Source organism: Rhinichthys klamathensis, unplaced genomic scaffold, assembly GCF_029890125.1.
Source record: "Rhinichthys klamathensis goyatoka isolate OS25496 unplaced genomic scaffold, OSU_Roscu_1.1 h1tg000126l_1, whole genome shotgun sequence".
NCBI classification, from domain to species: Eukaryota; Metazoa; Chordata; class Actinopteri; order Cypriniformes; family Leuciscidae; genus Rhinichthys; species Rhinichthys klamathensis.
In genome coordinates, this window is record NW_026606663.1 from 174,565 (window position 1) to 189,120 (window position 14,556).

Here is a 14,556-nt window from a genome sequence, read left to right on the forward strand (position 1 = left end):
TCTTTGGTGTAAACTCGTGAACGCCCCCCATGAACACCTGAACGTCCCCCTTTCAAAAATCTTGTTAATTGTTACTACTAATTGCTTGTTAATTAAGGGGATTCACCTGCTCAAAGAGTGTCATGGCAAACTTCTGGTGAGGGATGCAGTGTTTGGCTGTACAGATGTCCTCCTTGGTCTCATCAGAGATGTGAAAGTGGATCCTCATGAGGATATTCTCCTGCAACAGAGAATTATTGCTAAAATATTAACACTTAGTGTGCTCCAATTGAAATACAACTGAAGAGTGTGTGTCCTGCATGTCTCATGTTAATTGATTCTCACTGTCCAGTGGGTGAGTCTGTGGATAACTCTTTTGGCTGAGGGTTATGGCTAAGGAAATTGGGGAGGGGGTGGTTGTGTTCTGCAGGGAAATGTTGAAAGTTCAAGCATCTGCCCTTCACCAGTGTCTCCAGTCTTGCATAACGGCCAGACAACAATAGTGGTTAAAAGGAAAAAATATGCATTTGCAGTTCAACTTCTTACTGGTCAGCACATTGTACAATGTTGCTAAACCAGCAGTCGAGAGGGGCTGAGACAGGGAGCCATTCTTTATCTCATATGTTATGATGCTATGGCCTTTAAAATGAGCCATTAGGAGGAAATTAATCACTGTGTAAAATGGGAGATGTCTCTCTCTGTGATTACAAAAGATTACAGCGTCAAACAGGAAGGTTTACTTTTCAGTGGATCGCATCGCAGCTATCTCGACTATCAATCATCCTACCGAAAACTGACATGGAAGCAGACATGCAAGCAACAATGAAAGGAAAATACTGAGATAGAGATATAGTTACTGGGCCAAGAGGATAACAAACATCTTCCTTCTACTTGCACTGATGGACTCAAGACACGTCATAAGCTGAGCTAACAATGTACACAAGAAATATTTAAGACAAAGCAATATCCTCTTCAAGAAAATCTACCTCATCAGCGGAGAGTACAATATGGCATGTGAAAGCATACTAAAGAAGATGGAAAGAGCAAGGACATGGAGGAGAATGGGAGGAAAAGCAGTAATGTTTTATAGGGGGAGGGAAGTGAAAGAGTGATGGTAAAGAGTCAAGAGCCCTTACGAAACACTCAGCTGCATCATCCATAATGCCGAGCTGGAATCGCTGCTCATCCTGGAAGGTTTTGGCCAGAGCGCAGCGGAGAGCATCAGAGGGCAGCACCTTCTCACTGCTGAACTGGAACTGCGCAAAGATGCTCTGAAAAAACAAACAACAGTTTTCCGTTAATGTTAATCAAAGAAAACATCACTAATACTTTGCCACCCAGTTTTATTTAAAAAAAAAATACACTCTTCACTGGGCCAGTACCCTCAAAAGGACCCCTACAAGGTTCATAGTAGTAGTACCTTAAGTGTATATATTACTACTCTAAAGTACACTCTAAAGCAGGGGTTTTCAAACTGGGGGCCGCCAGGGGGCGCCAGGGGGGCCGCAGCAAGTTGGAAGAAAAGTAAAAAAAAAAAAGTAAAAAAAAAAAAAAAAAAAATTTATATTTATATTATTATGAGTATTGTAATGAAATAGCATTATAATAATTTGTGCATAGCCTATCTGAACATTATACTTGTAATGCTAATCTTTTAGAGATGCACCGATTGACTGGCTGGTGACCGGAATTGGACGATTTTCATGTGATTGTCGACCGGCCGATCAGTCTGACATGCTGATTTTATGCCGGTCTAATGCACTCGGGCGCCGCATGATTAACATCGCGCAACATCAGCATCCCACATGCACACGGAACGCACATGTAGGAAACCTCGTGAATTACGGCCGTTTCAGATCTCAAGCACGAGAGGCGCGTATTTTTTCGGCGTACATGTTATCAATGCGCGAGCTTCATTCACAGCGCGAGCAGGAGTGCAAAGCAGGAGCGTAAGCAGCAGTGAAGCGGGTTTCGGCACAATCTATTTTTGCTGCGCAGCTCACACTCAATTAAAGTGAAAGCACACTTTTGATGGACAAAATAAATATGATTTCACACAAAAAGTGCCTAAAATGCACATGATTTGCATGTCTAGTGTGTTTTAACAAGAACTGGAGTAGGCTATGTCAGAAAAGAAAATGAAGACTCAAAAATATTTATAGAAAATTTACCCATTTAAACTTAAACTTGTCTTAATTATTCAGTTTGGGTAAAACTATATGATGTTATATATATATATATATATATATATATATATATATATAGAGAGAGATAGAGATAGAGAGAGAGAGAGAAAAATATTTGTGTGTGTTGTAAAGTGGTTAGAAAAAAGGAAATCAGATCGGCTAAAATCTGTATCGGCAGGTCAAACTCAATGAAAAATTGTAATCAGCCTAGAAAATTGTAATAGGTGCATCTCTATAATCTTTCTGATAGGCTGGTATCAAACACCATCACATAATCTGATGTTCACCTAGAGGTTTTATTTATTTCTACATTTGCTGTAGTAGTGTCGATGGGTTCAATAACACATCCTGCAGAAGGGGGGCCTTGGCCAGAAGCTATTGGTATTTGGGGGGCCTTGGCATGGAAAAGTTTGGGAACCCCTGCTCTAAAGTACACTACAGTACTCTAAATATACACTTTTTAGGGACAGATAAGGTACAATTTTTGCATTTGTTTCTGAAATTATACAGTGGGGTTTAAAAGGGCACCATGGGAAAACAATTCAAACAAAAACAATGTTTTATGATTTTGAAACCTTTTAAAACATGATGATGGAAAATGAATAAGACATTTAAGATTCTGCACTATTCAAATAAGTAAATGATGTTACAAATCAGCAAATAACAGCTTAAATTTTGGTTTGTTCCACAAACACTGCATTTGAATGGCTTCAGAATACTTTTAATGTAGCCAATAATCACATCTTTTTGCTTTGTATGAAAAAGAGCAGTGACATTCTTAAAAACATTTTCGCTCGTGTTTTACAGAAGAAAGAACATCGTATGTGCGACATGCGGGTGAGTAATTGAATGACTTTTCATTTTGGGGTGAACTATCCCTTTAAATCAGTCTCTTTTCCCCTCTTAAGTCACATTTAAACCCTGCATAATCAAGACTTCTGTGCTGACAAAAGAAACTCTTCAGTAAACAGAGTCATTACGGGATTAGCATCTTTGCTTTGAAGGCTGAAACTCTGAGGTTTGAAGCAAGAGATACACTGGACTGATGCACTGACAGTGAAACATACTGGAGTAAAGTCAGAAAAACACAGACAGCTGAATACATAGGCAGTATCATACCCATGAAAGAGAGCGGACAGGCTGACAGACATATTGTCCCAGTCTTGTGTGTGAGAGCAGACAGGCAGCCCCCTACTGCACTGGCACAGGGCTCAGGAGAGAGCTCTATAATTTCCAGCTGAGTTATTGAACATTTGATGGAAAGCGCCAATGGCACTCCTGAACATTAAAATGAATCTAATATAAATTGAGAGTGAGGGAGGTAGGGACAAAAAGGAAAAGGGACGGAAAAAGGAATGGCACGGAAAGAGTTGCATACCCACAACACTGCTTGCCACGCAGCTCTAGTTAAAGACATGACGGCTAATTTTTTGACACACGTCTATTCCTTATAATACTTTACCATATACTTCATGTCTTAATAGTACATAAACATAATACAATACAGGTTAAAAGGTCTGCCAACAGCACAAGAGAAAAAGCAATGTCTGAAAGCTTTAAACTTTAAGCTTTAAACTGATTTAACAATGATTTTTGTGTTTTGGTGTCCAACAAACATCCAGTGTTTTTTAATAATTGGTCATTTGTGCTTTTTGACAAAATAACTAGGCCTAAATAATCATTAAAATAAACCATACATATTATGAAAATAGTTCAACTAAATGGCAAGTGAATTATTGTCTTTGTTTCTCATTTGAGAATGAATAGCGGTTACATAAATTTGAGTAACTTATGCAAACAAAACATGAAATAAGTTAGTCCTTTTTGAATGCACAATGGTGTAATGAGTTGTTGGGTGCTGTTCTTTATAGACTTCCCGAATGGAGCCATTAATCAGTAAAACCAACTTTTAAAAAAATAAATTACTGCTTAATGTCATTCCAAGCCTGTATGACTTTCTTATGCGGAGCACAAAAGAAGATATCTTGAAGACCGTTGGTTACAAAACAGATTTGACCATTGACTTTTGTATGGACAAAACCACTGAGACATTTCTTTTATGTTCCACAGAAGAAAGAAAGTCATACAGGCTTGGCACAACACGAGAATGAGCAGATCATGTCATTTTTGGGTGAACTATGACTTTAAACAAAAAATGTGTGACTAGATCTACAACAACAACAAAACCCTGGGTAAACCCGATAATCTCTCTGCTTCAACAATAAAGTTCACTATTTAATGTTTCATAACACTTCAGAATCTTAAAGCATACACAGATGGTAGAAACGCATTAGGCTTCATATACAAAGGGAAACTACTGAATTAGAAAAGCTATAATGGAGCAGTGATCCCAGTCAGCTCTATGATTTAAATGCATCATGAATAACGTTAAAACCTGATGGGCTCAGTGCTTTACCTTCAGAGCGCAGAAGATGCACGAGTCTTCCATGCACTTGTGTGTGGTGAGCTGCCGGAAACTTCGCCGAAAGATATCCAGATGCCAGAGAACCTGTAAGAAAAATGAGAAATTAGACCAAAGCAATGTTTACATCGCCCTCTGATCTTTGAAGCTGACTGTGCATGATACAAAAGCTCTCTGAAAGACAAGGTTGAATCAAGCGTCAGACAGTCTTCAAGACAACTTCTAAAATGCCTAAGAAGCTCTAGTCATCAAAAATGTATCAGGGCTCAAAAAGCACTTGCTGCTCTGCACCGCCTGCAGTTGACTTTCCACCCCTTCTTAAATGTCTCTCTCAGGAGGGCAAGACATTTTAAGAACAGAAGCCTGTTTGGAGACGGAGATATTGCAAGCTGTATCTGATACTGACAGACACCTTTCTTCAACTATCTCCTAAATTCAGCTTTCTTGATACCTCGTAATCCAATCACATGAGAGAAGCAATTATGTCTTACCAATCAGGTGTCAAAGATCTGCTAAGCCCATGTGATTTATCCAAGAGTTTGAAGAAACAGGGAGCAGGTTAACAAGCAGAGGAAATTCTGAGAGTGAGATGAAGTGATGAGTGCGTTTCCCAGCTTTAGTCTTTCATCTCGAGGAATGTATGCATCTCCAGAAGAAGGATGATGCGGAATGTCAGCGGAACAAACAAAGACCTGCTAGCTTCCTGCCGGGCAGCTTGCACGCACGCACGCACAGACACACAATCATATACACCTCCCATCTGGCCATGCCCAGGAGGCTGCGGAGGCCGTCCTGACCCCACCTGCCTGCCATGAGCTGAGACGGTGTGCCATGGCCCCGCTGCTCGTCCGGCACATCTACACGCTTGCATGCTGAATTATTGAGAGAGCTGTCAGTCCCACTAAACACAACTCAGCTACCCAAATGAATCTGCTGTCAAACTTCACCATCACAGATCTTAATAACTCGTAATAAACTGTCAATGGCTTTCCATTGTCAATTTCCATCCAAAGTTGCGAATTTAACTTATGTGCAAAATTGGAATATCTCATAAAACATTTGAAAATAAAGCACCGTTTCCATCCAGTGAGCCAAAGAGAACAAAGTCGTCACTTCCTGATAAGTTGGCGCTAATGATCACTAAGAGAAATGGAAGTTGCAGCAGTAGGAGAAGCCACTGTGTATATAATAATTTATAAATTACTTGCGAATCAGAGTGTGCAGACGAAATGCAAAGTTATTTTGCTTTCGGAGGCAGATGTCTGCTGTTTGTGAACACAGTTGTATAAGACAGTTAATTATACTGAACCACTTTGACGACAGACTTTAACAACCAAAACAGCATTTCAGATGCAATGAGACCAGTTTGCTGGTTAGTCCTGTTATGCCGTCCCATTGCAAAGTCATATCTTTTTTGATGCGCATTGAGGAATTTATTCAGTAAATGTGTTTCCGTGACAGTTTATGCTCGTTTTCTTATTGGATAAAAAGTTTATCTGACTCAATTGAGCGCATACGTTATTAATGCGCATTTTTTTTATTTTTGCGCATTATCCATCCAGCATTTTTTAAATGCAATATCCCAACATGCGCATACAAATAGGTGGATATAAACATAGCTAATGAACTGTAAGACGGTGACCTACTTAAGTTTCAGTCAAGTCTTGCGCAGAGCTGTGTGTTCGCTTTACTTTGAAAAACCCTTTGAAATTACTCTCTAAAATTGATTTTGTCAGCCCTACAGATTTCAAGAGACACAAATCAGAAAACATCTGTTTGAGTGAAGTTGGGGCATTGAACGTGTCTCTGCACAATAAAACTCAACTGCACTCAACAGCATTGATCTCTAAGGTCATTCAGCTCACCCTATATAACCTTCTGCTGACGCTCTTTGCATGGCAAAAGGAACCGTGAGTGAATAAAATGCATGAAATGCAATGCAGTCTTAGCCTAAATGTAAATGTTTGCCCGAAAGTGAACTTAAACAGCACTATCACAGTATCCATCACACAACATTTTTTTTTTTTTTTGCAATGGTCTTAGGAAGTAATTGTTTAGGAAAATCAACTGGTGAAGTTTTACTCGAAACCTTGGCAAGCAGGGCTCAAATATAAAGATCTGAGTGTTTCGGGACAGGTTGAAAAAGAGTAATTAAAGGGGGGGTGAAACACTCAGCACCATGACAGTTTAGAGAGCGGACAGGCTTGCAATGGGGGACAAATGAAGCTAACTTGACAACAACAGTTACTATATCAATATTTTAACGAATAGAAAATAGCCTTAAATAAGACATGCCGGTATATAATATACAAGCTTCTGTATTCTTTACACTTGTAAAAGTGCATGAACATATCCTGAATATGAGGTTAAATCACTAAATATTGAGAATGGAACAGCGGTATTATTAGGGCTGTGCTCAGAATATCGATACAACGATACATCGTCATGAACTCCTGGCGATGCGCGTATCGATACAGCAGCTGCCGTATCGATACTGTTGTGCTTTTGAATGTAGCCAATTCAGGGCTCGAATTTCGGCGCGGATATTGCTCATAATTTTTATAATTCCCGCAGCTCTCCCACTTATAATGCGGGAAATTCCCGCAAACATTGATTCACTTTAGCATGTAGGTTGTATTAGTAAATGAATCCACACAGCTTATAAAATCAAATCAGTAGTTTTAAAACGTTCTGCGAGACGCAATTTCACAAACAGCGTGAGTTCAATGGTGCTGCGTCTCTCAAAACGGCTGCTCAAGGCAGGCGTCAAGCGCTGCAGCCGGTGAAACTACACGCTCGCGTTTAGGAGTCGGGACATGACGGAATATTCACTTGCATAATCGGGCCAGCATTGCATCGTGACTAAAGTTTACCATTTGCGCGTCTTTAAGTCTTACCAGTTTAAACATTCAAACGATTTTAAACTATTCAGTACTTGCGCGCTCTCTGAGAGTTGGTTTTCTCTGCGTGCATACATAGACTAAAGCCGCCTCACATACAGCTCGCGAGATTATATAGCTTTAATAGATTAAAACACGCAAAATTATGTCAAAAATGTCGTTCTTGCAGTATCCTCTAAACACAGTTGGTTATGTCTTAAATGCATAAACGTTTTTAACAGAAACGGCAATTCGCGGTTGTATGATGAAATTAAGCGAGATATTCTGCTGTCACTCTCTTAACCCCGAGCATGTCAATCAATTGTTGTTTCTGCATAAAAATCTGAAAATGTAATCATTTAAAATGATTTCAACTTAGAAGAAATGACTTTGTTTGGTGCACATTTCAACACTTAAGATCAAATTGTTAAATACTAGATGTTTAAAAGAGTTTGAGAAAACTAAGTTAAATTTAAGTTGTTACCGTTTTTGCTTTTATGGAATGTTTTAAGTTTTGTTTAGTCATTGAGCCGTGTAGACATGCTTCAGTGTCACTATAATTGTCATTTCAGTTATTGAGGCAGACTTTAAAAGCAGAAGGAAGAGCCATTCTAAGCATTTTTATTTATTTAACTCATTGTTTTTTTATGACAAAAACTAAATTGTTTTTCAGTTATCACAACTGTTATAACACTGTAACTAAACTCAGCTCAAAAGAAATTTAAATTCCAAATTGATCCATATCGTGATACGTATCGTATCGTGGCTTTAGTATCGTGATGCGTATCGTATCGTGACATTGTTGGTGATACACAGCCCTAGGTATTATATTTTTCTAACTCTAAACGATCGCCACTGATCGGAACCAGCTGATAATCATACATTTTATGGATGCAAAAGATGCACACGTGCTCACGCTGAACATAAAAGGCTAAGCAGCCTTGCATTCAAATATATGCATGGGCTATATCAAATAAAAATTCGATGCAAAATCGAGAATTGTGACCACAAGAATCGAATCGTGAGAGTTGAAAAGATTCCCATTCCTAGTAAGAATAGGCTGAAAGACATTTGAGCCATCATTGTCCGGCAAGTGCTAATGAATTTATGGTTGTCTTGTAGTTTCTTGTACAATTATAATAACAGGATAATTTGATATTAAAAAATGTATAAGCAATAGTTTTAAATAATTGTAAAATATTAAATAATATTAGGTACACTATAAAAATATTGATATGATAAAAAGATGACGTAAAAACAGCTTTATGTAATATACGTTCAGGAGATGGGTTGTATAATTCGGGTTGAAAAAAGAAATCAAGCAAAAAAGCTTTTTTTAATATTACAACATATCAACATTAATATTATTTAAATACAATCTAACTGCACTGAAGAAGAAAGAAACCAAACACCTTAGACAATGATATAAAGATATTTTCAGGACTTTTCTAACAATAAGCAAATCCTGGTCTCTGGGTGTATGTACGCAGCTCTGCAGACACACAGGGACATTCTCAGCCAGTGGCCATGGACTAGCTAGTGTGTCCATGTCTCAAGCGGTCAACATCAGGGCACGGTGTCCCCTTCTATTGATTTGACATCACTAATTTGACACTCAAGTTCTGGGAGCTTTTGACATGCCATTGAGTTTGCCTCTGAGAATGTCTAACAACAAAATCCAGCTTTTCAACTGTCCAGTAGAGTTGTATAGTTGTATGGGATGCGACTGGCCTTATTGATGAGAAGCCTGCAGGACCTTACAAATAGTACAGGTGTTCGCTTGCCAACCTGGGTCACATCTGCTCATTAAAGCAATGTTCTGACCACCGTCATTACTGAGGGGAATGTCAAGCCTCTATAAAGGGACAGTAGAAACTAAGGCAATTTGACTCTTTAAAAAAAATCATAAATATGTGCAAAACAAATAAATGCCAGCAGGATCAAGGAAACTTTGGACAATCTTTTAAGAAATTATCTTTTTAGAAGAAAAGCAGCTGAAATTGATCAACTGTGGAGATTGTAATTGTGAAATACATTAACTGCAATAGGATGTTGCTTGAAAGATTAGTTCAATAAGAGCGAGCAAAGCAACATGAGTCCCCAAACTGGACAGATCAGAGACAGCCCACTGCAAAGATGGACACCACGGCCCATCACTAACCGAATTACACGCTTCAGATCCAGGGAACGGAAAGCAGACAGGACGCAGAGCTGATGAGAAAAAGAGATAGACTGAAATGGAATGAAAATTACTATGACTGACTGAAACTGAGTTACTTCCTTCAGCTCATCAAACATTCAAATAATGTGAGCGGTCATGTGAGGATTTTCCTTCACGGAATGTGACCATTTCACACCATGTGCAACGTGTTTATTTCAAGAACAAACATGACCTAACAATTTCAGGACTCAAAGTGAAGAATTCTTTATTTATTTATTCCTTTTTCAGCTTGCCAGCAGTTCAGAACATTATTTATATTATATAATATAATTGTGATATTTTTATAAGAATAAATATATATATTTATCCACAGTATTAAACCAGTATTAATAAATTAATAAACCAGTATTAATAGATGTATCCACAGTATTAAACGGCCTTCACCAGCCTAGGGCTGTCACAGATATAGATTTGTCTGTGATTGCTGAGGACACTTGTTTCAACGCTGTCGCAATAACCGCAATATTGTAATACTGACAAACCAACCACGGAGGATGGCAAGCAGCCGCAACCGTGATGTTCATGTTTTTTCTTTTTTTCACAAGGCTATGCCCTTCTTGTTTTAATAAATGATTAAAAAAAAAAAAATCCCTAGTTATTTTTTTGATATTGAAAATTGTTTTAATCAGGGCATTTGTCTGGTTGGGCAAGTACAATTCTCTTTCACATGTCCCTTAACAAAAAAAAACACACATGTCCCGGACAAGCATTAATGTCGAGCCCTGCCTGATATGTTTTCCTTGATTGGTTTTCCCTGAAGAGAATTACGTTGTTGAAAACGAAAGTAAAAGAGTGACGCACGTTCATTGCGTTTTACCGTGATGAGAGTTTCGTGTCTTTATTAAACTCAACGCATTATAATGATTTATCTGTCATCCACCCTCGATTAATTGCAATGTTATGTTTTTATTACTTGGCCCGCCCGACCCGCGGATTATGATCCGTGCAGCACTATCGGCAAACTATACGGTTTGAGAATGGACACAGGCCAGGAACCCGCAACAGAACTGTCACGGTGGAAAAAGTGTATCTGAGCATGTGACTGTCCGAGTTTTGTCGATAGCCGGAGACGGCATGGAATTTGACGGAGGCGGCCGCCTCGTAATTCTCTACGCAGGAAAAACCCTGATAACAAGAGTGAAGAATGTAATTTTCCCACCAACTGGCTCTTTTCTTTTACTTATTAATTAAGGAGGGGGGGTTTAATCTTCAGCTGGCCGACAGAATCCGCCACTGACAGGTCACGTGACCTGCCACCATCCACTGGCAAGTCAGTTAAGACAACTACTAGAGATTTATACATTTAGGCTCATTAAATAAAACAGTTACAATATTTCTATTGTCTGTGAATTGCTTAAAAAAAAATACTTAAAAAACATTGAATATTTATTTATTTTCATTCACGTCCAACTGTTTGGTTACCGCCACTCCTGGCAGCTCAGTCCAGCCAGTCTCCATTGAGCTCCAAGTTGACATGTCCCCTACCACTCTCGTTGCAAGCAATATTACATGAATTTATTAGTGTAGCCTAATTCTATTTTAATGGATGTTTTCTTTTACTGACCTTTGCTGGCCGCTCAATACTCAATTTTGTTACATTTTAAAGACTTCATTTTACATTTGCATTTCAAGTATATCAAGATGTTTAGATATATGTTGTGTAAAAGAGGATTACTGTTTTCACCCCCGGGTTTTGCCATATTGTTAATCTTCATGGCAACAGACAATCCAGCCGCAACACTCCCTCAAACACCCAACCCCCGAAGCAGTCATAACTGACACTAATTTGTAGCTTTAGACATATTATCAGCCAGCTAAGCCCCTTTATTTCCATATAGCTGATTATACAGTAATCCAAAAATAGAGGGTGAGTAATGGCAGGTTGCTGTGCAGGGTAATTACCAGCCAGGACAGTGTGTGTCTGACAGTTGTTTGTGGGGTCTAGTGCAGACAGTGCTTGAATCATCACTAAATCTAACGCAGGCTCCAACGAGCAGCACAATGGATAAAAGGCACAGTGGTTTCTGTCTAATGGCGCTCATGCGAGGAGAGCTACGAGTGAAGAGCCAGCGCACCGTTCCTACTGCTGCCATATGCATCTAACCGCTTGACTTGTTGCTTCAAATGGCTAATCATGAGGGGAGCACAATTTCACCCATGAGAGGAAGCATCTATTGAGGTCACGCAATGCACAAGTCATTAATTAATGAAAGAATATGCAAAATATTTATCCTCGCAGCCTACAAAGCAAAAGTAGATCCGAACAGTTGATGAGTCACTTGATACATCTGAGATACATCCCTAAAAGCACCATATAGAGACTAATAACTTGTGTCAAAAGTCATTTGTTCAACTGAGAAACTATTTATACTACAAGTCCCTGATCAGATTTCTGAAATTAAAAGGAGGTAACATGTAAGATGTGTTTATAGCATGAACATATGTCGTCCTACCTGTAGAGCGCTGTTCAGGAAGCAGCTGTTCTGTCCCGGCTCGTTGATGAGTCCTTTGCTGGGGGCGATTGATGTCATGGTTCGTGGGGTGAATATGCCCTGTAACCCACTGCTGCCAGATGCAAAATAGTTTCTTTTCCATGACATGGTGGAGGAAATCTGCGCAAACTCTAAATCATCCCTCCGCTTAATCTTATGTTCATCTTTCCAAAGCCAAGGGGAAATGCATTCGTGTTGTATCCAAAAGATGCAAATATTTCTTAAAAAAGTTCAATGGTCACCGTTTTTGCAATCATAAAATATAAAATATATACATTTGTACTGGGGAAACGTTCATCCAAGGGTGTTGGTTTCTTGTTGTCCTCTTGCATCAGACAAAAAAGCAAATGCTGCCTCTTGGCCTTATTAACTGCTCTCTGGGACTTGGTTGTGGAATTTCACACTACTATACTTTTGGATTGGAGGTGTGAGGATCTTCACTACTGCGCTCTGCGCTACACCCTTAAACAGAAGCAAGTGTGGAGACTGACGGCAAGACGGTCTTGTCCTACTTGTAAACAGGTCACAAGGCGTGAATCTTCACAACACTGTATATCTGAAAAAATAAAAATAAATAGAAATGTTAACATCTCACACTCAATCAAATATTAAGTTTAACACCATGATCTGCAGCAACAAAGTCACCACAAGTCATTCATTTTCAACAATAGTTGCTGATTTTTTTGTGGATAAATAAAAAGTTTGACTTATTATGGAAATAAGCAGCGACTTCTAATATGAATGAAGACACTAATACACATAGGCCTAGATCTCTGAGATAATGTAGTGTAGTGTAGTCAAGCTCGATAAGAAATTAATGTTACAATATCTGATTTTCTATTGATGTATGATTAAATCACTATAAAATTGGTCTCCACTTACATGCAGGATATAATAAAATGATGCATGACAGGGTTCCCATATTTTTTGACTAATGAATTTCCATGACCTTTCAAGTCTTTCTTGACTACTGACACCAAGCTGCAAATAAAACAACCAATCCATTAAAAGGTAACAGGTAAAAAGATTGATTCCCTCACAAATCTGACAATACTGTGGTTTGAGAGCATGTTTTACTCAACACAAGAGCAATACTAGCATAACTGGAAGAATTTATTTATTTACAATAGAAATATCCATGAAGTTTATGCTTCATTAATTTCCATGTCATAGAGGGGGGTCATAAACAAATTTCCAAATATTTCAAGGTTTTCCATGACTATAGGAACCCATAAAAGGTAGGGCTGGTCCGAATACCATGTTTTGAGCTTCGAAGCTTCGGAATCTCTATATGTCTGTCTGTCCGTTTGCATTTTGATTATTTCGAGAACCGTTCATCCAAACGACTTCACAAGGGAGTGCAGTGTCGTATTTGGTGCAATATAGATAGACAGGCGAGACACGTTCAGAATTAATAAACTTTTAATAAACTACAGAACACCACGAGCGGGAAGTGGCGCACCTCACACGAGCAGAGCTTATATGCTCCGAGAACGGACACTTCACTAGTGATATAAAACACACACACACAGGTCTGTTAACTTAAGCAATATTTTTAATAAGGTAGTCTAATATTTTTCTCACTAACAAATTACTGACAAAGTAGGGTAGATTTAAATAAAGATGTGGCGCGCCTCACGCGAGCAGGGATTATATTCTCCAAGAATGGACACTCCACTAGTGATATAAAACACACACAGGTCTTTTAACTTAAGCAATATTTTTAATAAGGTATAGTCTTATAATATTTTTTTCACTGACAAAGTAGGGTAGATTTAAATTAGTGATGCACCGATGTGAAAATTGTGGCCGATACCCGATATTAATATTGCTGTTATGGCCGATACCAATATTTACCGATGTCGATATCGATATATATTGCGATATAAAAACAATTTCACCAGATGACTTGAATAGCTCAATTTGGAAAGAATGAATCATTCTAGAATGACTGGGGTGGTTTTGTCATGGAGTAAATCCACATAGAAACTAATATTAATAGAATGTTTACTAATGTAGTTAACTAGACTTTAATAAATGGAACCTTAATGTAAAGTGTTTTCGATTTATGTCTCTTGAGTTCAGTGTTGGACAGATCAGTTGTTTTAACCATTCATTAAAGTGAATCGGTTCAAAGGAGTCATTAGTTCGCGAATCGGACGTGTCATTAACGGACCACGGCACACGTTGTGCGATTATTATCCAGGCAGTTTAGGACATCGCACAAGATTTGTCTCAACACAGAAAACATTTAATCACTAGATAGATTTTTTTGTTTTGTTTATTTAAAGTGTGGTTTATGTCATCTGAATGTGTGGAAAGCTTTTCAAAATTGTGAATTGTGCTAAAATAACGTTGCCTTTATTTTAGCACAATT

At 38.5% G+C, this 14,556-nt stretch overlaps 1 protein-coding gene across 6 annotated transcripts in view; it reads right to left on the reverse strand.

The window, feature by feature from the left end:
• usp54a (ubiquitin specific peptidase 54a) overlaps positions 1 to 14,556 on the reverse strand; it is a 69,280-nt gene that overhangs the window by 33,495 nt on the left and 21,229 nt on the right. For all 6 annotated transcript variants that reach the window (XM_056256265.1, XM_056256264.1, XM_056256266.1 and 3 more), the window contains exons 2-5: positions 12,141 to 12,735; positions 4,582 to 4,674; positions 1,116 to 1,250; positions 107 to 220 (exon numbers count right to left, since the gene is read on the reverse strand). In XM_056256265.1, coding sequence (XP_056112240.1) covers positions 107 to 220; positions 1,116 to 1,250; positions 4,582 to 4,674; positions 12,141 to 12,287 — 489 coding nt within the window. In that variant the 5' untranslated portion in view covers positions 12,288 to 12,735. The remainder of the gene's footprint in view (positions 1 to 106; positions 221 to 1,115; positions 1,251 to 4,581; positions 4,675 to 12,140; positions 12,736 to 14,556) is intronic.